At 38.5% G+C, this 25,088-nt stretch overlaps 1 protein-coding gene across 3 annotated transcripts in view; it reads right to left on the bottom strand.

The window, feature by feature from the left end:
• LOC122842460 (adhesion G protein-coupled receptor A3) overlaps positions 1–25,088 on the bottom strand; it is a 181,147-nt gene that overhangs the window by 39,408 nt on the left and 116,651 nt on the right. For all 3 annotated transcript variants that reach the window (XM_044136367.1, XM_044136365.1, XM_044136366.1), the window contains 2 exons: positions 21,489–21,699; positions 20,823–21,031 (listed from right to left, as the gene is read on the bottom strand). In XM_044136367.1, coding sequence (XP_043992302.1) covers positions 20,823–21,031; positions 21,489–21,699 — 420 coding nt within the window. The remainder of the gene's footprint in view (positions 1–20,822; positions 21,032–21,488; positions 21,700–25,088) is intronic.

Here is a 25,088-nt window from a genome sequence, read left to right as displayed (position 1 = left end):
TAAACTCCTAATAGATCAGCAAAATGTGAGAATGTGTAATTTTCTAATTAAAAAAAAAAGAATAATGTCACCACCCAGATGAACTTTTTACAGATGAGCACAGAGGACCCCATCAAGGAGAAACTCCGTATTTGTGCTGTTTTCTACATAAATTCATAAAACAATATTTTTCATAAAGTTAGAGTACTCAAGAGTCTGTTTTTCATTGCTGATTAGATTCAGTGGAAGCAGAGCTGAAAATCTCTTAATTATTTTATAAACACTAGCAAATTTCTTTGCAGCTATTTTTTTTAATCTTTATTTGAGTTTAATCAAATCTAATAATTTATGATCTGATTTAAAACACTGTTTTTGGTTATTGGCCACACATGGATAAAACACTTAATTTGGCATTAAGTAACAAGAGCTAGTCGTTAATGAAAAGGTTTGTTAATTCAGCTCTTAACTAAAACCCTAAATTTTAGAATAGCAAGTCTATAAATCTGAAATCATTTTTCAATTAGAAAAACTGAGATTTTACTACAATTTAGCCAATTTACTTAGAATAACAGAGAGGTGAAGACTGTCTAACTGCAGCCTGGAACGTAGTTCTAATTTTAATGCTTTGCATAGAGTAAAACAGTGATAGGCAATTTAAAATGACCTTAGAGCTGAATAGGATGGAGGAGAAGTGGAAGAAAGGAAGACGGATAAAAAGAGTCGGTGACTGTCAGCAGATGGACCCTTTCAGAGCTTAACGTTTAGAAGGAGAACAGGCTGATCTGTTATACATGTGGCTCTCAGAAGCAGTGTTTGTGATCTTGCTGTGACATTTGGCAAATAGCCAAAGGCCCCAGAAGAAAGGACCAAGAAGGATGACCGCACAATGTGATACCCAGACAGAACACAGACTGGAAAAGCAGGAGCTTCTTTTACACGCATACGCTAAAAAGTTCTTAAATTCTTGAAAAGTCGTATGTAAGGATCAAAGTCTCAAAAGCACATATATTCAAGCTGCTGTTAAACTTTCCAGAAGATCAGAGGCAGACAGTGTACACAGGTAGATAATCCCTCGACTTAATATACTATTCTCTGTATGTTGCTTTGAACACACTTCTCGGTTCTGTCAGCACCAACACAACTCACACTTGACGGGCTTTAAAGAAAATGTTTCGATTTTCACATTGTCCTCCTGGCATTGCATCCCACATCTTCTGCACTGATTCACAGATTCACCCATACTCCCACCTCCAGCACCAACCTTCAAGTTTCTGTGTGAGAATGCAGAATATCACCTGTTGTAAAAAATAAAATAAAATAAAATGAATAAATAAAAAAAACAAACATCTGGCCTTGTCTGTGAATGAAGAAATATATATTTATCATGCAACTTAGCTAGTTTTTACTGCAACTATCACCAAACTATTACCTCTGGTGATCTCACGTAATATCACCAGAGGATATTTGGTGATATCCTCTGTGAATTTTATTTTCACTCCTAAGTAATAAATACATACAGTCACACAGCGTCCTGCAAAAACATTAATATCCCTTTAAATTTATTGCAACATTTCTAGACCCTCTGGATAATTCCAGCTGCTCTATTAAGGACTCTGAGGTTTGTTTGAGAACATTAGTGAACAAACAGCATCTGAAATTAAAAACTATATCCCACGCTTTAATCACTGCAAGCAGCAGTATTCGATGTATTCGATGCAACATCGAGACATAGAGTATTGATCAGCTTGACAACCAGCAAAACATGGCCGTCCACCTAAACTAAGAGTCCGCAACCGAAGCAATCGAAACATTTCTTCATGCTAGCAATGTAAAATGTATTTAGTCTGTGAAAATCTGAAGAAATATTCTGTGGCGCTAATCTGATTTTGTTGTAAAATTCCAAGCATATCATTCCATGAAATCACATACAAACAGTCAAAAACTGCTAAATGTGTTTACTTCAAAAATATTGATGAGTTCTTTATTATTTTTAACCTCAGTTATTAAAGGAATCTAAGGAATGAGTTCCAGTTTCCTTCACTCACTCCCTGACACCAGGAAGTCTGACAGTGAAGGACTGGGCAAAAGATCGTAATAATAGAAACTGGAAGGACACACCTGGTAACTCCGGAGGGGCTGTAGATATCAACAGCTCAGGTGGGAGAATCTATTGTGACAAACATTTAACAATCTGCTCCACATGTACAGCCTTTATGGAGCCAACTTGCTTAAGGTTTGCTGAAAGTCATGTAGGAGACAGAGCCAATACTCAGAAAGAAGAGCTCTGGTCAGCGGAGACCAAGATTAAAGTGTTGATCTGTCACAACAAGATATACTGAGGTTTGTGGCTGTAAGACGAGAAAATGTCAAAAAATTTCAAGGGGTGGGGATACCTTTGGAAGTATCTGTACACCCAGACTTAAATTTACAGATATTTTATTTTTTTTCCAATTATCCATATACGTCTGTGCAGTGCTGCTGATCCAGATTGCGAAGCTGCAGCTCCCTCGTTGACTTGGCTGTCGTGATGATCGATAGGCTATTGGTGTTAGCTTGCAGTGTGCTCTGATCATCTCTTCCCTGTAGTATTTTTTTTTACAGCCAAAGCCTATAGCAGCATGTCAGCTGAAGAAAGCGGCAGAAACCACTTTCACATGTAGCTCCTCCACTCAAGTTATTATCATTACTCCCATCATATTACATCACAGTACTGTAAACACTTTATTACTGCGTCTGACTGACAGGTTAAGGTGGCTAAACCCTTTGACACTGCAATTCATTACAGCCAGGCAACTGTATTAGCACACAGGTCAGTTTGGCTTAGATTCAACCTGGATTGGAGCTGGCATGTTATATCTAAACATGCCTCAACTGTCCATAAGCCTCAGTGACTAAACACAGCACTGATCCCTTGTTTGTGCTGGAGATACAACTTTAATCTAGTGTTCTCCGTCTCCATGCCAAAATCAGATTACCAGAGTCAATTAAACTTGATCCATAATCTCCTGCAGGCACAGTTGGTGCAATTTTATCAAGCCCACAAAATCCAAAGGGACAAGTACACTGCTGATCAGTGAGCACTTAAAGGCTGAATGTCTTGGATTTACATGATGATTGGTGGAGATGATGAATTGCACATCTTGTAAAACCCTCAAGTAAGTGCCTCCCAGATGTTAAAAGGATTTTGTTTGCAACTGCCGTTGTTTAAATTCCAGAACCGTCAGCTAGAGAACATTCCACCTTTCCCGTTGTAATCACACTGGTGCATGCAAGAGTGCACAAACTGTAAGGGAAGAAAATAAAAGAGGAAGAGCGAGAGAAAACAAAATTAAAATCCTCCAGTGAACAGTCCGTGGCTTGCCGGCTCCAAGTTTCTATCAAGCAACGTATTTTATCATCCTTGAGTGGCCGCGCCAACTCTGTAACAAAACCGGCCCGAGCTTGCAAATCAAACCCACTCGGGCTTGCCTATACATATTGGCAAACACAGAGAGACAAGATGGTAGCAGCACACACACACACACACACACACACACACACAAAAACAGGCTGAATGTGACGACAGTCAGAAAAATTGTCACGCACCATTACTGCAGGTCATCAGCCATACCTGGTGGCTGTCACTCAGCTTGCAGTCACAACCAGCGGTCACGTTTGCTATCAGCGCCTCACCGATGGAGGTAAACACAGGTGACTGCGAAGCAAATAATCAAATCACCTGGAATCAAGCACGCATCAATCAAATCCATAAGCACTAGGAGATGATGAGGAAGTCGAGCCTGGGAATAAAAGATGAACCCCTTTCAGATAAGCAGTGTAATTTGATTCATAGACACATCGGTCTTGCTGTATTTATCTCTTCATACATCAGAGGGACATTGTTTCATTAGAGTTAATTTCTCCAGAGCCGCAGATTAGAAGTGTTGCATTTGACATTAGGCTTAATTTCAATAAAACGGAACTGCAGCTGCTGCAGCATGCAGATAGAGTGCAATGAAAAAAGTATTTGCTCCCTTACAAACGTATTCTATCTTTGTCTTTTTGCCTAAGTTCCCATTCAAACACATATTATTGTCAAGCAATGATTTCCTGAATAAACAGAAATGGCTGTTTTTCAAACAATGTTTTTTTTTTTTTTTAAATGGAAAATAAAATCGATATTCCTTTCACATTTCACTAAGTAAAAACGTAATAACCCCTTATATTTAATAACTGGTTGTACCAGCCATGGTGACACCAACTGCTAGCGAGCATCTGTGATAACTGACATCGAGCCTTTTAGATCACTGTGGAAAGATTTTAACAGAACAGCTTCAGTTCAGTCACACTGGAAAGTTTCTGGGATATTTTACCCAGATTAAGATCATGTCACAGGCCATGTCTCAAGCCTGTGGCAATAAGCAATTAATTAACCACATGATAAATTAAAATAAGCTCAATCATGATTAATTGTTTTTTATTTATTGTTTTTGGGATGCGTTTTATTTTGGATATTTTAAATGTCTTCCAGTTCCAGTGTGGACTGTTCTGTACAAAACTAAAGTTTATTAGTCATTTAGAGGGAGAACTTGCATTATTAGGCCATTATTAATATGTTACTTGAAAATGGCCTCTAGACAACATTATGTACCGCAATGTGACAATTTAAGATTCAGAAAAAATAGGTATAAGTCCAGACTTTGACTAGCCAGTGCAAAACCTGCGTTAGCTGTTGGAGAAATAGATCTCCTGAAACTGCATGAGAGGGTTTCAAACCCTGATTGTTTTTGAGATTAAAATTAGTCTAAGGATCTACAATATTCAACTTTGAAAAAAAAAAAAAAGCAAAAGCATTAAAAAAGAGCAAGTTCTTTCACACGGCACTGCATTTAATGAACCAACTAATAATTGAATGAGTTGCTGAACCTTGCAAACAAGTACAAATTTATAATTCATGTGGACTAACCCCCCTGATCCTTTTCCCATTTAACAAGCAATGTCTACAAGAAGAAGAAGAAGAAACCGATATAAACACAAATAAAAACAGGGGGAAGCTGCTGTCTAATGTACTGTAAGACTCTAATGTCCTTCTCACTCTCTGTAGTTTTTATTTGTCCATAAAGATAATTTAACCAGGACATCTAATTTCACCCATGTTCAAAACATTGGACGCTTAGAACAACCCAAACTAATCACACACTAACCGCTGCTTCATATTTTTACAGGGCTCCCTATTCTGTTTTATTATTTTTCACCCAATAACTAGGTTGCATTCTTAACATTTTTACTAAATAATTGGCATTGTAAACAAAATGTTTTTTTTTTTAAATAGAAAATTATTTATTCATAGCAGACTTTTTTTTTTTCCATTTATAGCAACTCTTCAAGCAAAACGTGTGTAAGCTCAAGAAAAAAAAAAACAATATTGTTGTTTTAATATTGAATTGCCACTCAATGATTATACATGGATACCCACTGGCCACTTTAATAGGTACATCTGTACAATTGCTCATTTGCAAAAGCTCAGTCAATCACATTGCAGCAACTTGGTAGATTTCTGCAGACAGACTGTTGAACATTTCCACCATCATCACTTCACTCCGAATCTCAGACTCTGAATCTGCCCTCCTCCCTTTAAATATGCTGCTTTATTGTAGTTTGTATATTGTTGTATTTAATTTTATTGTTTTTATACATGATATCAATACCTGAGAACCAGAATTTATCTATGATGTAATGACTCGCATGCCAAATGAAAATCGTAATATACCTTTTAGTTTCTGTACGTCAAGAATCCCAAAATTTGCCACCAATATAGGACAAGCCATAAAAATAAATAATTTAAAAAACCAACAACCTTGGTTTAATGTGGAGGTCAGTGAAGCAGCAATTCTACTCTACCATGTAATGAAAATAAAATCTTCTAGCGTCTCAACCTAAGAATATAAATCAATAAAAATAAAAGACAAGATTGCTTTAAGACATGGCACCAGAGAGCAGATGGAGACTAACCCGCACTTTCATGGCCTTCCTGCATGTGTGTGTGAGTAAGAGAGGGGCAGGTAGGTGTTGTCTGAGAGGGTGACTCATCTCCTCCAGTTGCTACACACACACTACGGAAGACTAAATAGATGCTGCTGGCTTTGCTCACATGTATGTACCAGCACATGCGCTGGCAGTCAGGCGCTCAGATGAAAGAACAGGGCAAACGGGAGCACACGCGAACAGCAGAAGCGCCGCGGCCCCTTTAACACATCCCGCTCACGCTCTGCTTTCAAGCTCCCCGACACAGAGAGGGAGCATACATTACTCTGGCCCGCAGCTCCTTCCCTCTGCTCACTAGCTAAATGCCTTAAATGAAAACCTGACATTTTTATTTCAACAGTTCATGAGAATAGGGCCATGTTCCACAGGCTTTGCTCCGCTAACGCTTAAAGACGCCACAGCAGAGAGCGGGCTCTCTAAAGCCAGCCTCTGCTAGCAACACAATGCTCTGCTCGCTGGCTGTTCAGGTCTCAGCTGGTAAATAAGCTTAGGCTTGTGCGTGTGGTTCTAACCCAGTGGATTTAAAAAGGCCTCTTGCTCACACACATCTGTTGCTGTCCACCATTTCCATGAGCTCTCTCTGTGTGACCACTGCAAACATCCAGCAGTGTCCTTTTAAACTGGCTAAATGCATAAAAAGACAAGTAATGCTGGGTCCTTGATGACTCCATCACCATAGAAACTACACAGTTATGAAATATTTTGTTGTAAAAAAAAAAAAGAAGAGTATAGCTATGTGGTCTTGACATCATTTTAAACAAAATATAAAAATAAAGTGCTTTGCAATAGTATTCACACCTCTGGCACATTTTGTTGAAATTCAATTAAATTCAGAAATACTTTATTGATCCCAAAGGAAAAATAAATTAAATTACTACCACAAACAGTGATGCTTGTTTCTAAAGTGGGAGGCACAATAATTTATGTTTTTTTTTACAGAAACTAATGTAAAGTATGATATTTTAATTTCTCTGCTGCCATTACAGGAAGTTTCTTGGGGACTGTTCCTGACAGCTTTACCCAATCAGAGACCGACATTCTTGCCAAGTCATCTTTTGAAAAACAGCTCTGTCAGAATGGATAGAGGGAATTTGCTAATTAATGTTCAAGTCTTGACACATTATAAATTAGATCTACTAAAATTTGCTGTTTAGTGTAAAATGCAAATGTCATTCTAACAGGAGATGTGCTTTTATCTAAACCACCCCATTAGAACTGGCTATACGTTTGGAGTTGTTCTACTAAATGGTGAACACGGCCCCAGTCTCAGGACTTTATCTGTTTTCTGTCCTCTATCTGGCTCCAATCATCTTTCAATCAACTCGGACCAGCATTCTGCCTCTCTGATTATTTTTCTCCTTGCTAGGCTTGTCAATTTCAGTGGGCAACCATGTTGTGGTATGTTTGAGGTGCGCCGTACTATTTACATTTTTGAACGATGTCAGTCCTCTTTAGCTACTGTTTTATAAACAAATCATGCATTAAACTTCTCCAAAACTTTATCCCAGGCCTTTCTATTTTGTTCCTCTGATTTCATGATGACAAAACCTCCAAAAACGCCTTCAAAAAACAGCTGGACTTATATTCAGATTAAATTACACACAGTCTATTCAGGCGACGTATAGAAGAAACTGGTTGAACTTGATTTCATTACATATACAGATGCATTCCATACATTCAGATTTTTATTTTAAAAATATATGTTATTGCATCTTCTTAATGTCTTTGAGCTACTTTGTATTGATCTAGCAGAGAAAAATCACAATACAGATTGTGGTTGTGATTAGTAAAAGGTTGTAGGGGGTGTAAAAGAAAAAAAAATGATAAAAAACTGCCTTGGGATTGTGTTTCTGTAGGTCAAGCTCTGGACACCAGAGTGTTGAAGAAAACTCTGGACTGCAAGCAGACAGCGATAGGATAAGCTAATGCATGAAAAATAAGCTGTCTGAGGTATCCAACAGGATTGGAACAAGAACAACAATGAAAAACAGTGATGGGGAGATAAGGAGATGAAAAATGATGGGATTATATGGCCAAACACCACGAGACAGACAGAGAAAGAAGGAGAAATAGGGAAATTATTACCCCTTTATCTGGGATGGTACTGTATGTCTGGCTCAATCCCTCCCTCTGTCTTTTTTCCATTCCCTGCATCCCCATACCGCAATGCAATTTTCCTCCATTTCTGATTACAGATTGCTTGTGGTGATCTCAGCCCGGCTCTATCTTGCCATTCGTCAGCGGTCCCGTCAGTGCCACTCGGATCTAAGTGAACGCTCAATCTCTGTTGCAGCCAATTTACATGTTTGCATCTCGTTAAGCTTATTTGTAAAGGCAGACATGGACTGTCAGGACAGTGAGGGAAGAGAAAATCTCTGCGTCCAGATTAGCTTTCACCTTTGGTACAGGAGATCATTCCTCAGCCGCTGGAAATGGGATTTTTAGGAGGTGATTTTTTTTTTTTGGGGTGGGGGTGTCAGGGCTTTGAGGTTGAAACACAGCTCCACAAAGAAGCATTGGTGGCTGAGGAATTGACTTCTTTCACACAAATCCTCATCTACTCTGACACTCTCCAAACACTCTGCACATAAACCCAGTGGGAAATTGCCTCCTTTTGGAAAGAATCTCTATTGTCATCTGTCAAGCAAACCTTAGTGTACACCGCTGCACCTCAGAAACACTAAACCTCTTTTCAAATTAGATTGTCACAAATCCTAATCGTCCCCCAACATCACCCAGCTGGGATTCTGGACTTGAAGCAATTTAATGAGCTCATATTGCAGAAATCACTGAAGGAAGTAATTTAACTCTTTTTTTTAAATTACATGTCATATGTTAAAATTTTAAACAGACTTCTATTAGATTATGATCATATAGCCGAGTTTCCATTTCTTTTGTTTCAAATGCTGACTTCATGAGACAAGATGTACTTGCATTATAGAACTTTTTTGACTTTCCATTAACAAAGTAAATACACAATCCCCACTTTAAGAAACATTCAAACTTTATATATTGAAATTTGCTTTGAACATCTCTGTAAACATGCAAAAGATTTAATATCTTTTAAATTAGACTACTGATAAATATTTTTGTTTTATCAATAACATATCTTACCTATGTGTGGAAGGTTTGACTTCCCATAAAAAATGTTTTGTAACTGCAGACATATTGGCTTGTTAATGCTGAGTGACATCTGAAGGCTCATACAAGTGATGGGAAAGATTAAGTTGATCCCATCATTCAACAGACTGGATCCACTTTCAGCGGGAGCCACTCCTAGTAGTTCTCTCAGTCTGACGTTATCGGTCTCTCACGCTGTGGAGGAACTTTGGTCTGGTGTTCTTCAGTTCGTCAAGGTTTCTGCATAGCACAGCCAGGTTTTCTATAAACATTTCTACTTTGAACTCATCTCAGAAGTAGAGAACAGGAACAACATCTTGTAGTTGTTCCACTTCGACAGCAAATGTAATCCAAGCAGCCATATTGTTTAAAAAAAGTGTCTCTTATGAAAAGATATATTGGTACAATATTTTCTAACTGTCTTGTAATAAACTTAGACATGTAATGTGCCAACTGAGGCCTGTAAGGTGCAGGTATTGCATCACTTTGACTTTGATTAGATTGGATATTTATTGCTCAAAGATTTCACCTATTAAATATTAACTCCCACTGTAGAACACCTGGTTTTTGTGAGCCATCATCCTTCCTCATTGTAAACATTGCAAATACAGAGTGATTCCATTGCTCATATTTTTCATTTTCAGCATTGTGCAAATTCAAATCTTCTGGACAAGAAAAATACTATCAACAAGCATTCATAGTTTTATGCCATATCTATATAGATTTTTACCACATTGTCTTTTGCTTTTAAAATTCACAAGTCTCATATTTTAATTCTTAATTCCTGCTCTCATTGTCTTAATAGAAGTACTAAGAGCAGATGGAGAGCAATTACTGCTCTGTAATCAGAAGGTCTTACAACTGGCAGCAGAAGAATTTAGAGCAGCGTTCCAGTCTCCTACTTTTACTTAGAAGATTAATGAGTTTTCATAGAAGAATAAGGACATAGATAAAATGCCAGAAACCAAGGCGATGATAACACAACTGCCTCCAAAAGTTTGATTTTACTAGTGTTATGGTCTGGCTCTGGAACAACATTGTTTCTCAATCCATGTTTTTGTTGTTTTTGTTGTTAATGTTTTGGCGGCAATGTGTTTTCACTAATCAGAGTGAAAGATGAGAAACGAAGGAGTAGAGGCGAGCAGTTCTGGGAAAACTCAACAGCCAAACATCCAAGAAGCTGCAGGGTTAGATGTCTTTCCTAATAAGGAAGAAAAAAAAAAGTTTTAAGCATGCTTTTATAAACTGAACAAGTGTGCAAATGAACAAACAACCATCCAACTGGAAGCAAGTGACAGAAACTCAGAGAGAACAGTCGGGACAAAGAAACAGAGTCAAAAACTCTGTTTACACAAAATGTCCTAATTTCTAGCAGAAAGTCTCTGGAGCTCCAAGAGGGTCGCACTGTTTGCTTAAACACAGCTGCTGAGAAACAGGCCGGTGGGTATTTGACTTGGGCAGTTTCAGATCAAGCAGCTGAATTATGGTATGAATAGTTCACCGATATTTCTTGAGCGTTCAGCTTGGTTCCTAATTGTTGCAGATGCCAAAGCCGTCCAAGGACATGAATCATGTCTGTCAGATGGCCGCTGTCACACATAAAAGGAAAAGCTGCGTGGCTTTTATCTGAATCATTTGGGATTTAGACAGTGAAGTGGATAAATCTGAGTCTACACAAACCTGCAATAAATAAGAAAATGAAAAATATTTGTATCGCTTCTGTTTAGAAAGGAAAGTAAGAATGTGACTGCAACTGTTATCCTTCATACAGACCATCCATAATGCAAGAGTAGCTTTACATTCCATGCAAGAAATTTGGTTGGGTGTATAAAAAAAAAAACACAGTTTGACTGCCAATTAATCAGTGACTGCACATGAACAACATCATAACCATGAGGCCCATTAACTTTCTTCACGGATTCGCAAATGAACTCCCATTAAATGCAACAAACCCTTCTGCTGCCAGTAGCAATATTATAATCTTTCATAGCTGAGGAGTATACATAATTTGAATAACAATAGGTTAAAGCAATGCAATTCCAGGCTAAAAGAGGGATACACACGGCATTTAAAATAGAATGTGCGACACAGAGCACCAGGAAGAGGGAATAGCAGTAAGCAATGGCTAACTCCTGCAATGCCAAATTAAAGCAGTGAGGTCTCAGATTAATGGCAATCAGTGAGCTCTGAAGTCATTAGTCAGGTGGAAAACAATCTGCATCACATGTCAGGTTACTGGCCAGCAGCAATCTGTTCTGTGCGAGCATCATGAGTCAGTTCCCTTCCCCTTTCACATCGAGCAAATGCGTCCTGTTTAGTCAGCAAACAGTGAGAGGTTACGGCACAACAATAGCAAGACAAAAAGTCTACAAAGTGTATGTTGTTGACGTGGTGAGGGCTTGCAAACAGGCACAAAAGTGCATACAGACCCTGTGTGTGAAGCGGCTAACACGGCTAACATCAAACCCAAGTAAATGCTTTGAAATGGAACACAAGTGCATTTGTTAAAAATTAACCAGAGCCAAATGTAATACATGTACCGTAGGTCAAACCCCTGCAATTTAAACCTAAAGCTCTCTGTGCCTGCTCATGTCAGCTGTTGCAATGCTGCCTACCAGCACAAAGGTGCCTGCTGGGTTGGTGGAGGTGGGTTGGAGCTTTTTTTAATGTCTGCAGCAATAAAAGCAACTGCAAGTGAGGTGAAGGGTGAAAAGTAGCACTGGGTTACTCAGCTGAAGGCTTTAAATTTGCTCTGGAGAGGAGCTCAGAGGACATGCTAACAAAAATGCATGACACTTTTGTCTAATTAAATTAAAACTAAGTGAGATTTGACATTTGTTGTCAAATTAGCATGCAGTAATTACCATTCAGCTGCTTGGTACCTTGGCTTAGCTTGTAGACTGAAAACTGTCACGCTAAAAAAACACCAGTAAATATTGCCTTTTTAGCATTGCAGTTTAATCTGTAGTGCTAATATATTAAATTACAAGCATAACTGTGTGTAATGCTATACTAATGCAGTTTAATTATTGGCATAACTATGTTCACTGTGCTATGCTAATTGTGTTAGTAATTAACAAAATAACTATTAACATATTTGTGATTAATGATTTCCCAATACTCTATGTTTGAAAAAGCTTCATCAAAATAATTGGTAGAAGATAAACACTTTATCTGTCAAGTCACATCAATAGTTCCAGGGAAACATGGCATAACAATAGCATATTATCAGTCAAGCATTTACTCAGTGATGATTACAGGATGAACTATAAATGAAATTATTAGCATATCATTGAAGAATATTACGCAAAATCCTAATTTTATGCTAGTAGCAATAAACTATTAGTAATACAATAATTATTATTGTGCTAATAGTAATAACGGACTAGATTTTTCTAAATGCCTTTTAAAGCATTTTTAAAAAGTATTAGCATTATTATCCCATTATTAATTCAGCCAGCAAACTGTATTGACAACTCTTATGAGAGTTTGAATAGCAGTCAATAATGTCAAGTCAATAGCAAGAAAAAAATTAACAAAGCATTGTTTACTTGGTCTGAATATGGATTGAACTAATGAGCTATTAGAATATCATTAGCTAATAAACATATATTCGAATTCTTTAATCATCGCAACAAAAAACTGATCTGAAGAAAACACTGTGTCTTCAGTCAAAGCTTTCTTCACATTCAGTGTAATACAGATTCTGCTTGGCCCCAACAACTACAACAACGGTGAAGAAAATTGTATTATATGAGTTATAACATTTAAAGTATATTTAATTGAACTGAAAAATAATGGTAGTCCCTCGTTTATAAATAGAGTAACTCTGAGATAAATTTCCAGTTTTATTTTGTTGATACTAACCTATATTTAACCCTAAAGTTGATCAATCCAATAGGCTATGTGCAAGTTTTGAAGAAATAATCTTAATGACCTTTAATTTTCTTTTTTGTTGGACAAGTATGAATATAATAAACAACTTAGCCACTTTTTTCTGGATTATATTTACAGATGTTAATGGGAATATATCTTGGTGTATCTTTTACCAAGCCATAATATTTACATCCCATAATGAACTGGTTTCTATTACCTTCTTCTTTTAATTCTGCATTAATGCAAACAACAGAAACCTGAACTAGTAATGCAGAAAAACTAATGCATGCACTTGTTACTTCAAGGTTGCACTATTGCATTTTGTTTATGATTAGGAAGTCCAAAAAGTTGAAGAAGAGTCCAGATAAGTTGAAGAAAAATCCAGAATTCTGCATTGAGAGTTCTGATGTCTCCAAGTTTAGCTCTTCTTCTTTGTACCCCTGTTAAATAAAGAATCTAATTTAAAATTCCCCTTCTAACTTGTAAAGCCTTTAATAATCAATCTCCATCTTATATTAGATATCTAGTTGTTCCATATATTCCCAACAGAGCACTTTGCTCTCAGAGTGCAGTTTTACTGGTGGTCCGGGTGTTAAAAGTGGACTGGGAGACCGATCATGTTCTATAAACTCGATCCTGTCAGACTATATTCAACCTGGTCTTTCTCCAATAAACATCAACTAAAGACGTTATTGCTGACAGAAATTCTGTTTTGTAATGTTTTTCATTCACTCGATTGTGCTACAGGCTCAGAGTTTATCTATTTAGTTTTGTCCTGAAAGAGCTACTGCTGGCATTAACTTTTTGGTTTTGCCTATGTGCTGCTCTGGGCTCAAACTCAAAGCCTGTGGTGACAGTGAGCCGCTCACATTGAGCCTGGTTCTGACCATATCATCCTGTGAAAATACAGTCTTTTTATTTCACTACTATCATATGCATGCTAACTAGAGGTGCATCAGTGGGGTCTGAAAAGTTGCAAAATATCTCGACAAAGTTGGCGGCAGTGGGGTCACGATTGCTTTCATATGCAAGTATTTTTGTTTTGGACATTGGGAGGATGTGAAATCAGTGGCTTTTCCCTCAGTATTTCCACTGAGATATGTTCAAAGACTATTCGATGTAATGCCATGACTCTTCGTAGGTTGTGGTTTTATATTACTTCTTGCTCTGATCTTCCGTCACAAACCGTGTTTAATCCACTAACACAAACTGAGGCAACACTCTGCCTCAGCTGATATCACCGGCTATCATCACTTCTTCTCCTCCCATTACATTGCATACCAAAAAGAAAATGCCAACCGAGGGCTACGAGACACAACACATATCTAAAGGGGTCATCATTATTATTGTCATAAATCCCTCCATCTCATAAAACACTCGTGTAACGCGGCTCTTCCAGCAGAAAAATGCCTCAGAGATATAAAAGAGTCCACAGGTTGAGGATAAAGTACTGGATCTGGATGTGTTTCTGGGCAAATAATGAAAGCTGGCTTGTTGTTTCATTAAATTCACACTGAGTACAGATTGACTAATGAGGACATACAACCATTAATCTATATGCAGAGGAATAGACAGAGAAAATGAATTGTTATATTTTTATAAGCTCAGTGTTATTTTTGTTAAGACAATATTCTGGAATTTGTTACTTGATTTGGAGATTGGACCTTGTGGTTAGTGTCATGAGTCAGCAGGAATGTCGAGTTGGTGTTCGGCATCTAGAGAACTCAGCCAATGAAAGCTAATCAAAATATCCTCCATCCTGGATGGTTAGGATTAATATCAAGATGCAGCAGACAAGACAATAAATTGTCATCAGCTGTATTAACTTTTTTACGCAGAACACTTATAGGTTCGCCTGCAATTCTTTTAAGTTATTTTTTTTACAAACTGCACCATTGTCTAGTCAATTATTTTGATAATTTCCTTTCATCACACACTGGCCACATTTGTTAGCACTCCTTGAACCTGTGCAAATAGTTGGAGATTAGAAAAAGTGAACATTTATTTTGGTTTACTTTATTTAGCAAAGTAAACCAAAGAGAACGAGAAAAAAAATCTATAGTTGGTTTGTAAGCAAATCACAAAAGGGAAAATAAAGTGTTTTAAATAAATGTAACTCTAAGTTTTTTAAAAGTATGCTGTGTTTTTGGATATTTTTCAGAAGGACTTCCTGTTTACGTGGGGTATGTATCTGTCATGACACAGAGGTCAATGTCTATTAGCCACTCTTCAAAATGAGGACGAGAGAGCATGCTGTTCAAACAAGGAAGACGCTGATCTCCAGCAAGGTCAAGAAATGTCTGCAAGAAAATGACAAGCCTAAACCTGCTCACATCTACAATTAGAACTAGAATTAAAACATTCAAAACAGGTGCAAGTGTGAACAATAAAACTGGAGGAGGATTCATACCCATCTTGTCACGACGCGCAGTGAGGAGACTGACAGGGCAAGGTAAGAGAAAATCTGAACAGCTCAGTAGTAATGGTGAGCCTCGTGTTTGAAGCGGTGAATGATGTAGCAAACTCTTGGTGGAAACAATTTGTCTACATATAAAGCAATTGTTTGGGAGTGAAGCCATGCGCTGGGATCTCAAATGTACAGTAAATATCTGACGTCTGCTAAACTCTGCTGGAATTGTGTGCTTCTGGTGGGCTGAGAATAAAACTGGAGGTTTCCATAGCAAAAATCTCAAGGTTGTTCTGGCATAAAATTAAGAGTGACTGTATAGAAAAGAGCCTTGTGCTGCTTGTAGGTATGTGGAGGATCTGTTAGAAGACTTGTAAGAGTGGATGTCATTTGAAATACATGAACATTTTAAAAACAGACCTGGTGGACTTCACTAGTTAACAGAAACTAGGTCATCACTTGGTCTTTAGCAGAAAGCTTATCACTAACATATGGCAAAATCATCATAGAAATCAACTTTCTTACTTAGTTATGACCCATATTTTATGGAAAAGCTATGCGGTGAACTGAAAAGAAGAAAATACCCAGGAATCTGAAAAACATAGTGTGGTTGTGCAAAAAAGAAATGGTCACAGATCCTTTTCTGTGTATGTTCTAAATGTTGTCAGTGAAGTATTTTGTTAAAAACAATAACTACTTAACATGTAACTTTCCTCCACTGTATGCAATCAAATGGATGATGGCATTTTCTACATTTTTAGTAGAACATGCTGCTAACTGAATCAAGAGAAATTTACTTTTACAGAGCAACGAGTAAATGTTAGGAGCCATGTTGATAAAATCAGCAAAACTGTTAGATCAAATATAAACTGTTGTAAAATTATTAGAAATTGTTTAACACTTGACTGCAGAGATGTTTTTGAATTCAATCATCCTCTTACATTTTTCTTATGGAGCTACTGTCTGGTCTCAGACTAGTCAAACTACACCCAAACCATTAGCAAGTCTCTATAATCGGGCTTTAAATGTTTTATATCAAAAGCCAATCAGAATGACTTTTGATATAAAAAGCTAAAATTTAGCCAAAATGCCGAATTTTGGCTAAATTTGGACTTTCCTAATTTTATAAATCATAGTCTTTTAATTTTGATTTTTAAGTGTTTAAATGGATTTGCACCAACACTATTAAGAGACTGCAGGGCAATAGCAGATCTACTAGAGCGGCTTCAAATGGAAATTGCAAGGTCCCCTTTCGAAAAACCACTTTTGCTCAAAGAGCTCTCCTGTCTGTGAGAGGATCTGCAGTTTGGAATTCACTTCTGATTGATTTAAAATCTGTAGTCAGTTTTAGTACGTTCAAAAAACAAACAAAGCTCTGGTTATGTCAAAAACAAAGACTGTATCCATTTTTGATGTTTGTTTGTAGATGTTGTCAACGTTATGTTGCGCTATTTTAAATGATTATCACTTCAGTTTTTAGAGGTACTTTGTAAAAGTCCATCTAGGGACAAGTGCTGCAAATTAGCTGTTGCTATTGCACTATGGTGCAGACATGGGACTGCTGTTTTGCTCAGTTTGTCTGTCGATGTGTGTCTGTCCCTATCAAATCAATTTAAAATAAAATGAATAAATGGTGGTCAACACCATACTTCAATTAAAGTAGAAGGAAACACAATCTCATTTTTATGACTCTTGCTTGGATCCTTCCTTGTGACTGGACTCTTACAAAAACCAACCTCCTACACCATGTGTGACTGAGTCTGTGTGTGTGTTTAACTCCAAACGTCTGTTCCTGCATACTAAACAGCCTGGTGAGCTGGAGCAGATACATGCAGAAACTTATTTGTTGACATCACCTCTGAATAAACAAACAAAATAATAATAATGTTGATAAATTTGTACATTTCTGAAAAAGGTGTGTCTTAAGAGGGGGTGGCGAGTGGTTCAGAGGAAGCTTCAGTGTGGGATTGAGGCTCGTCACCACCACCAAGACAGACGATAAAGCTGCACTGCTGTAAACGAGTGAGTCAGCCCTCCTTCTCGGCAAATACGGCCTGCGTGAGGCATATGGAGGGGGAGGGGAAGGGGGAGACATTACGGAAGGAGGAGAGGGAGAAATGTTCAGGAACTGTCCCTGGTGCTGAAATCTGGAGGGGGCTGCTTTACAACAGCTAGAGGTTCAGCACGGAGCAAGAAAACAAAACTCCAAAACAGACCCCGGCTGACATTTGAAAGTTGCCCCATCTGGAGCGATCTGTATTATTAAATACTAAAGACACCCAATGATTCATCTGGACAACAAAATACACCAGTCACAGTTCACAATCTAGCTGAGTTGAGCTTTTCTACTCACAGCCTATCCCATGTCCATAATCTGGCATTCTGATTACAAAACCACAAGAGGGAGATTCTCTACCATGTAATTCCTTTTGAAGCAAGTTAAAAAGATTTTCATTATTTATTTATTTTCTAGCCCAATCCCCAGCCTCTAGGGACATCCACGCTGGGATCTGAGCCTGCATAGACAAACACACACGCACATTAACCCCAAAAGAGCTAAATGCAAGTGACTGAATCAAAACAACTAACGTAGGGCAATACACACCTCAACCTCCTGTGTGAGCAATTAAAATAAAGTTTTTGTAGCTTTAAATCATCTCTTGTAGTTACTGTTCATTGGTACATTTCTTAAAATGAGCAGCTGAACCAACACATTAACTCCTTCCTTCTGTTGTTTGCTGGGATTGTGGGGTTGGCAGAGACCATGCTGCATGGTGGGGTGAAGTCGCAAGGTTAAACTCTGCCTCGCAATTATTTTCTGTGATGCAGCCATTCTGCCAGAAACAACTACAACATATGATTTTATATCAACTAGGCTGGTAGATATTGCTGAAGTTTTAATCAAATCTGATTTATTCCTCTTCACAAACTATTTGAACATGTTTTATTGTGGTCCAGCTTTACTAAAGTCCATGCAGTGTTTTCAGACACAACTCAAATGTCCTGCTTCGGTTCATTTTTGAGGAAGGAAATTAATTAAAAACATGCAAATAAAGAAAAAATAACAAAGGCCACACTCAAGAGAGCTCTAAGCTTTATGTCATAAGAGGCAGATTTGTCTTAAACCTGCCATTTAAAGGTGTTATCTTGATTAAATAATAATATACAACAAAAGAGCAAAAACACTTGTTCTGTGAGTGAAAACTATATCTAAAGTAAGTTTGACTGATTTTATAGAAATATATGGTCAGTATCTTTAGTGCAGTTTTGCATCCGGACATTTACTCAGCACCACAGGAGAGTTGTATCCATTAAATATATGAGGCAAGACAGGTGGTACTGCTTTAATAATGGCAATTGGCCATTATAAAAGGTACAGCTGTTAAGATTGAATCCCTGTAGACTTGACAGCAACTCATTGAATTACGCATCTTGATGTGGTGAAGATGACTTGCTTAAGTTTAAACTGAACATAAAAATGTTGAAAGAGGATTTAAGTATGTTTGAACGTGTCAAAGTTGTTGGCACAGGACAGGCAGGCCTGAGGATTTCAAAAACAGCCAAGGACCTCAGATTTTCACAAATTACCAAACGCTCCTGGTCCATGAACTCATATCCATTCTTTAAAAACCCAGTGGTCACATCTATAGATGGTTACATCCAGGAGGGTAATCCACCAACCAAACACAAATCAATAAACTCAGTTTTCTGAGTTAAACAGTGTTCTCCACTGTTTAATGCTGCCATGTCAATATGAACCCAAATGCTCAGTCTCAGTTCTGAAAGCAAAAGCAGGTTCAACTAATAACAGCAAGGTGTACCTAATGAAGTGGCCAGTGATTGTGCGACTACATGGAAACATGACATAGTTCAACTTTTCTTATATACACCATACAACTATTCTAAATTCCCTGTAGACCGCCCAAGATCTTACACTGCTTGAATTACAAATGACAGCTCCACTCATGGAGACACGCTGCGAGTAAATGGCCAACTTGCACTCAGGCGGTAGTGACAATCCGTCTCCCTTTGACATGAAAAGATTATGCAACAGGTTTTGTACTTGCAGAAGCCTCCTGAGCTGAGGGGAATTATTGTTGCAACAGAAAGCATGTAAGGTGCTACGACCGGAGGAGTGATGTCACAGGTCTGTAAATAAGGGTCCTTTTCTCGGGCACTGCAGAGACCAGGCGGGTGTGGTGACTGCATTAGCAGACGCGCGCAATCTCCGGTGCAAACACCGGCTCACCGTGATGTGGACGTTCTCGTCACGGCTTTCTACCATCGCTATGACAACCCCTCTGCCTGTCGGACGTGTTTTGAAGTTCAAATTATTACCCCTAGTGTCATTAAATTTGACCAGAATTAAATAAATAAAATCAGACCCAGCGTCATTCCGGTTGTCACAGCGCGCCCCGTTGATGGCGCGCCGTGTTGGAGTGAAAAACACACATGCACAATGACATCCTGACATCTGCTCTCCATCTGACAACAGCTTAGTATGCTCCAGACACCCCCCCGCTCTGTGCACCCCGTGCTTTTATCATACGCTGCTTTTTCTTCTTCCCTGCTCTAATGCGGGTTTTCTGTTTCACCCCCTGATCCAGCATGTTTCCACCAACCAAACTGATCGGCGGGTTCTTAAAATATGCAGGTAAAAAAAAAAAGGCACAAGACTTTTTCATGCTCCACTGAGAACTGACCTCCCAGTCTAACGAATCCCACTCTTCGGTAAACATCCGGAGGATTTCTCTTCATCCAAAAAAAAAAAAAAAGAAAGAAAAAAGAAAAAAGAAGAAGCGGACCAGAAGCAGCGGCTCTAAGGAGCGACCTTGCAATGCGCTGCCATTGCGCTTTTGGTGCTTCTAATCCTCATGAAATCAATTTGAACACAGGGGGGAACGTCGTCAGAGGGAAGCATCTCGGCTTGCAGCGTCGAGACCAACTTGAGAAACGCAGATGAACGACGCTAAGCTGCACAGTCCAGCATTTTTCTTTTTTTTTCTGGCTTCTTCTTTTTCTGCTTCGCGATGGTTGCAACCAATTAGCACACCACTTGCGCTCAGAGTCGAATCGCTCCTGACAGGGCGCTCCTTCTCCAGAGCATCGCTTCTGTTGCAGCTTGGGAAAGGATGGCAGACTGTAAAACGCGCACAACTTCTCCTCGTCTGTTTCCCAAAGAAAAAGAAGACTCTATGATATTCCGACGCTAATAAATCCTCATACAGCATTTGGCAATCCAATCCCTCTGCTGGGGAGCAACAATAAAGGAGGCTTTTGAAGGTCCTCTTTTAAAACACGTGACTCAGTCTACTCCACGATAGAGAAAAAAAGGTTGATTTGATCCGTAATGGGCCCTAAGCATGTGGGAGACACGTTATGTGTTGCGGGGGGTCATAGTGAAATAACTACTCACCATTAGCACGGCAAAGTTCTTGTGATGGCTGCAGTGAATAGTGGTCGTATTGCCCCCGGAGGCGGTTATGTGGCAGCCCTCTGCCCTCCAGCCACCGTGTCCATCGAGCAGGTCAAAATCCCAGTAGGCTGCGGTGGGGTCTACACCCAGCGCGAAGTGCCTGAGAGCGACGGCGACGGAGTGCACAGAGCTGCCGCGGCTGCAGCCATCTGGAAGGAAAGGCAACACGTTCAGGAAAGGAAGCCGAGAGGAAACAGTGGCAGAGCCGCGGCTCTAATAACACCCATGCAGGCATACGATGCACACATGCAAGGTTCGGAGGAGTTACTGCAGCTGGACTGTTGCAGATTACTTTCGTGCATCACACTGCAGTAAACTCTATTTAATCTGATCCGTGCTTTGACTTCATTCATTCATTCATTCATTCATTCATTCATTCATTCATTCATTCATTCATTCATTCATTCATTCATTCACTCAAGCGCACGCACCTTGTTAATGTTTGTATTTACGCAATCCACATGTTGCGCAAAAAAATGAAAAAAAATAAAAATACACAAACTAATACAGCCGTGACTGCGTATGTGTGCGCGCGCACGTGTGTGCATGCATTCGGTCCGGCGTTGACATCACACGCGTGAAAGGTAGAAATGGATTTCCTCTTACCTAATTTGGCAAAAGCAACTGGTGTCGAGACGCTCCTGCGCTTCCCATCGTCTGCGAGGTTTGACGAATTCCCCGTGCAGGGAAAGAGTTTCCCATTGCGAAACAGAACGAACTGCAGCCTGCAAGTGGAGTTATCAACAGATTGCAACGCAGAGGAGGAGGCAGGCGGACCAGCCAGCGGTAAATGGATCGAGGCGACTGCCACGGAGTTCTGCGGATAAAAATAAATAAAAAAAACAATCAGATAATAGACTAGGAGTTACATAGTGTCCTCCAACTTTGCTGTGAAAATGTATTCCATTGAAAAAAAGAAAAAAGAAACGTTTCTCTTCAGTGTTGGAAGGGACATGAGCAAGGGAACGAGTCGCACGTTTGAAGCGCTTTGGTATGCCTGTTAGGTCCAACTCTGCAGCAAAGGTGGAATGGTTCTTACCATTTGAGCTTGAGGACACATCAACACTGCAGCTTGATTTAAAGAGACAACCATTGTGACTTTAGCTCTCATTCTCCAACTAATTACCACCGTATAATGTCCCCCCCCCCCCCACCCCCACCACCCCTACATTAAAACATCTGCGAACATGATGCGAAGAAAAACGCTTCAGTGCGACAAAAATTGGTTGGAAATGTCAAAGTGTGCGCACCAGCCATCTCTGGCCACAGGTGAATTCACTTTAATTCTGTCTCTAACTTCCTTACTCGCTGTAGTGTCAAATAGCATCCAGTCTCCTCCAGCAGCTCAATGAAAGTCCCAGCGGAGTTGCATAAAACAGATCAGACCTTCCAGCCTGACAGCTATGCATTTTGGCTTAACAACTTATCAAAGAAATCCTGAGTTAAATATCCAAAAGTAACTTAATTTATATATAGGAGAACTTTCAAACTATTCATCAAGATAAGGTCAAAATAACATTTTTATGCAAATGAACAAAGATTGCAAGCAAAAATGCTTAAATTCATTGCTTTAGTTTAAAACAACAACCTATTCATACAGTGGTTAAAATAATGAAACACATTGATTATTAACAGTGTAATAAAGTTATTGAATGCTACGTTTCAACATGAATCTATGTTAAACTATAAAAATGGTCATAAACCGGTCTAACAACTCATCAAACTTAATCTTTATCATCGTCATCTAACTAAATCAATGTCAATGATGAATTCATGACCTTTCCACAGAGCAGACTCTACTACATAAAAATATCAAGGTTTCTGTGCATTTCTCAGTGTTAAAATGTCTTTAGAAACAATATGAATTCAGTCATTCCTTCAATTACAATCCAGATTGATGACTAATTAATTAAAGACAAAAGCATCTAACAAACAAAATCACAGACTTCACTGTATTTCACAAAATACACAAAAAAGTAAGAAATTTAATGAGAAGGGAATGAAAGTTCAAAATATTAACAGGCTGAAGAAAATCTAACATTCAGATAGCCTGTTCTTTTTATTCTAGTATCTAATTTCAAAAGAGAGGAATTTCAGTAACAACCTCATCAGCTTCTAGAACCACAATAGAACAAGAAAACTCAAGCTGCTTAATAACTCATGCAACAGAGTGAACCTCTGCAGGTGTGTGGCTTTCAACACATTGGCCGGAAAGTCGTTATAAGGCAGTCCTGATTCTGTTTTTTTGTTGTTGTTGTTGCTGTTCCTGTGTTTGCAGTGTCTGAAGGTTCCTTCTGGATCATGGCTAAATGGAATTACAAAGCAACCCAGGAAAAGCTTACAGGGTTAAGCTGACAGAGCCCCCTAAGCCTGTATGGAGGAAAACCAAATAAAGTCTTGAAAGAACATCAAGCAAAAATACAATAAAGTAGAGTAGCATACCATGCCAACAAAAAATATTTAGCACAAGTACAAGGATTTAAAAGTACAAAACATAACAGCAAAAATGACAATTCAATTTTGGCCCACTTTTCCTATTTACTTGGACATTATTATGTAGTTTCTGATAGGGTATGATTTCAGAAGAAGCATAGAATAAACACTTCTTAAATGCTAATTTCACAGAACATTAGCACTAGCAAACAAACAGCTTGCAGCTCAGCTCTTTATAGAGCAACAAGCACACCAAGCCGATAGAAGAAAAATGTTCTTGTAGAGTCTGCAGTCGACTGGTTTGGAGACAAGCTGCTCAAACCTTACCAGATGTAGCTTCAAAACAAAGTCTTACCTAAATGAGAATTTGCTCCTTTAGTTATGACTGGCTGGACTTGTTGTGGTGCCCATATGGCCTGGATTTGTAACCGAGGTTAAAGTGTAGAAGCCTGCTTTCAGCCAGCTCACCAGCAGAGGAGTGCCATACAGCATGAGAAAACTCAGGATACTCCAGCACATTTTCTGTAAACAGTTGTGTGACTACAGTTGTAGTTTTGGACTGTAAATGTGAAAGTATTAAAGTTTTATTCTGACCACAGAGAAAAATGTATTCGTACTTTCAAAGGAAATTAAGTATATGTAGCTCAAAGGGAGAATCTGAATTTGAAATCATTTAGAAAATTGCCCCTGTTTTTGTCGACATCTTTCAGAATATGAAATGTTTTTGTATGAAAAACAAACTAAAACTTTCTTTGATGATCAAGAAGAGAATCAGAAGTGAAGACATTCTTCTCGCAAATCCAAACAATGGCATAAAATATAAAAATATTTCTGCACCATGTGAGGAAAAAAAGAAGTCACAGTGCAGTCATTAATCTAATTAGGAATAATTCAAATGATGAAGGTGATGTTGCTGATTCATAATAAAGATGATAATTCTGATAAAGTTTTAAGGTTTCTATGATGACAGAACTTCAAACTTCCATGAATGAGCTCAGATGAATCTGAGTGCCTATTAATTGCACTAAGTGTAAGGTTGCACAAAGGTCGCCAAGCTCTCCAATAATATGGTAATTTAAAAATAGAAGAACTGTAGGAAATTTGGAAAACCTCCTTTAGTGTGCAGTGGTGACACTGAGAAGCTTTTAGTGCAGGTTTTTATTCATTTCTCACATCCTTATTCCCTCATTTTGCCTTACACATCAGCAGTACGTTTCCACAATATTTCTCCCACCTTCACCCATCAGAGTCTCATCTCATCCCTCGACTGGTGTGACCAAAAGCTCGGTATCAAGACAATACTGCACTGGCTATCTTCTTTGTGACCTTGTCATGACCTGAAGGATTTCCTTGTACATGTGGGAGGTTTATGGGTCTCCACCATCAGTTTCAGCCACACTGTGGAGGAGGAAACACAATCAGCATCTTTATTAATGGATGGAGGTGAATGACAGAACTGGATTATCCTGCTTGCTTCACCCAATGTTGAAATAATTCTTAAACTGGAAAGATTTAAAATGCCCTGTTCTGAGCAGATTATGTGGCAGGTACAGTTAGAAGAAATCATACACACTAAATCCCAAATTTCTTTATTAGTGTATCAAACATTAAGTTAATCAAACTGTGGCTCTTCAAAATTATTTTTGTAATGGAGTATAAGTTGCTCCACAATAGAAAACATATCACAACGTTTTATATCAGTTGATATAAATAATTATTGATTAGTTTTCTTTTGCTTTAAATATCTGAATTACAGCCAAACTGGTGATGTGA

The sequence above is a fragment of the Gambusia affinis genome, linkage group LG13 (genome assembly GCF_019740435.1).
Source record: "Gambusia affinis linkage group LG13, SWU_Gaff_1.0, whole genome shotgun sequence".
NCBI lineage: Eukaryota > Metazoa > Chordata > Actinopteri > Cyprinodontiformes > Poeciliidae > Gambusia > Gambusia affinis.
This window is presented reverse-complemented; position numbering and strand designations above follow the sequence as displayed.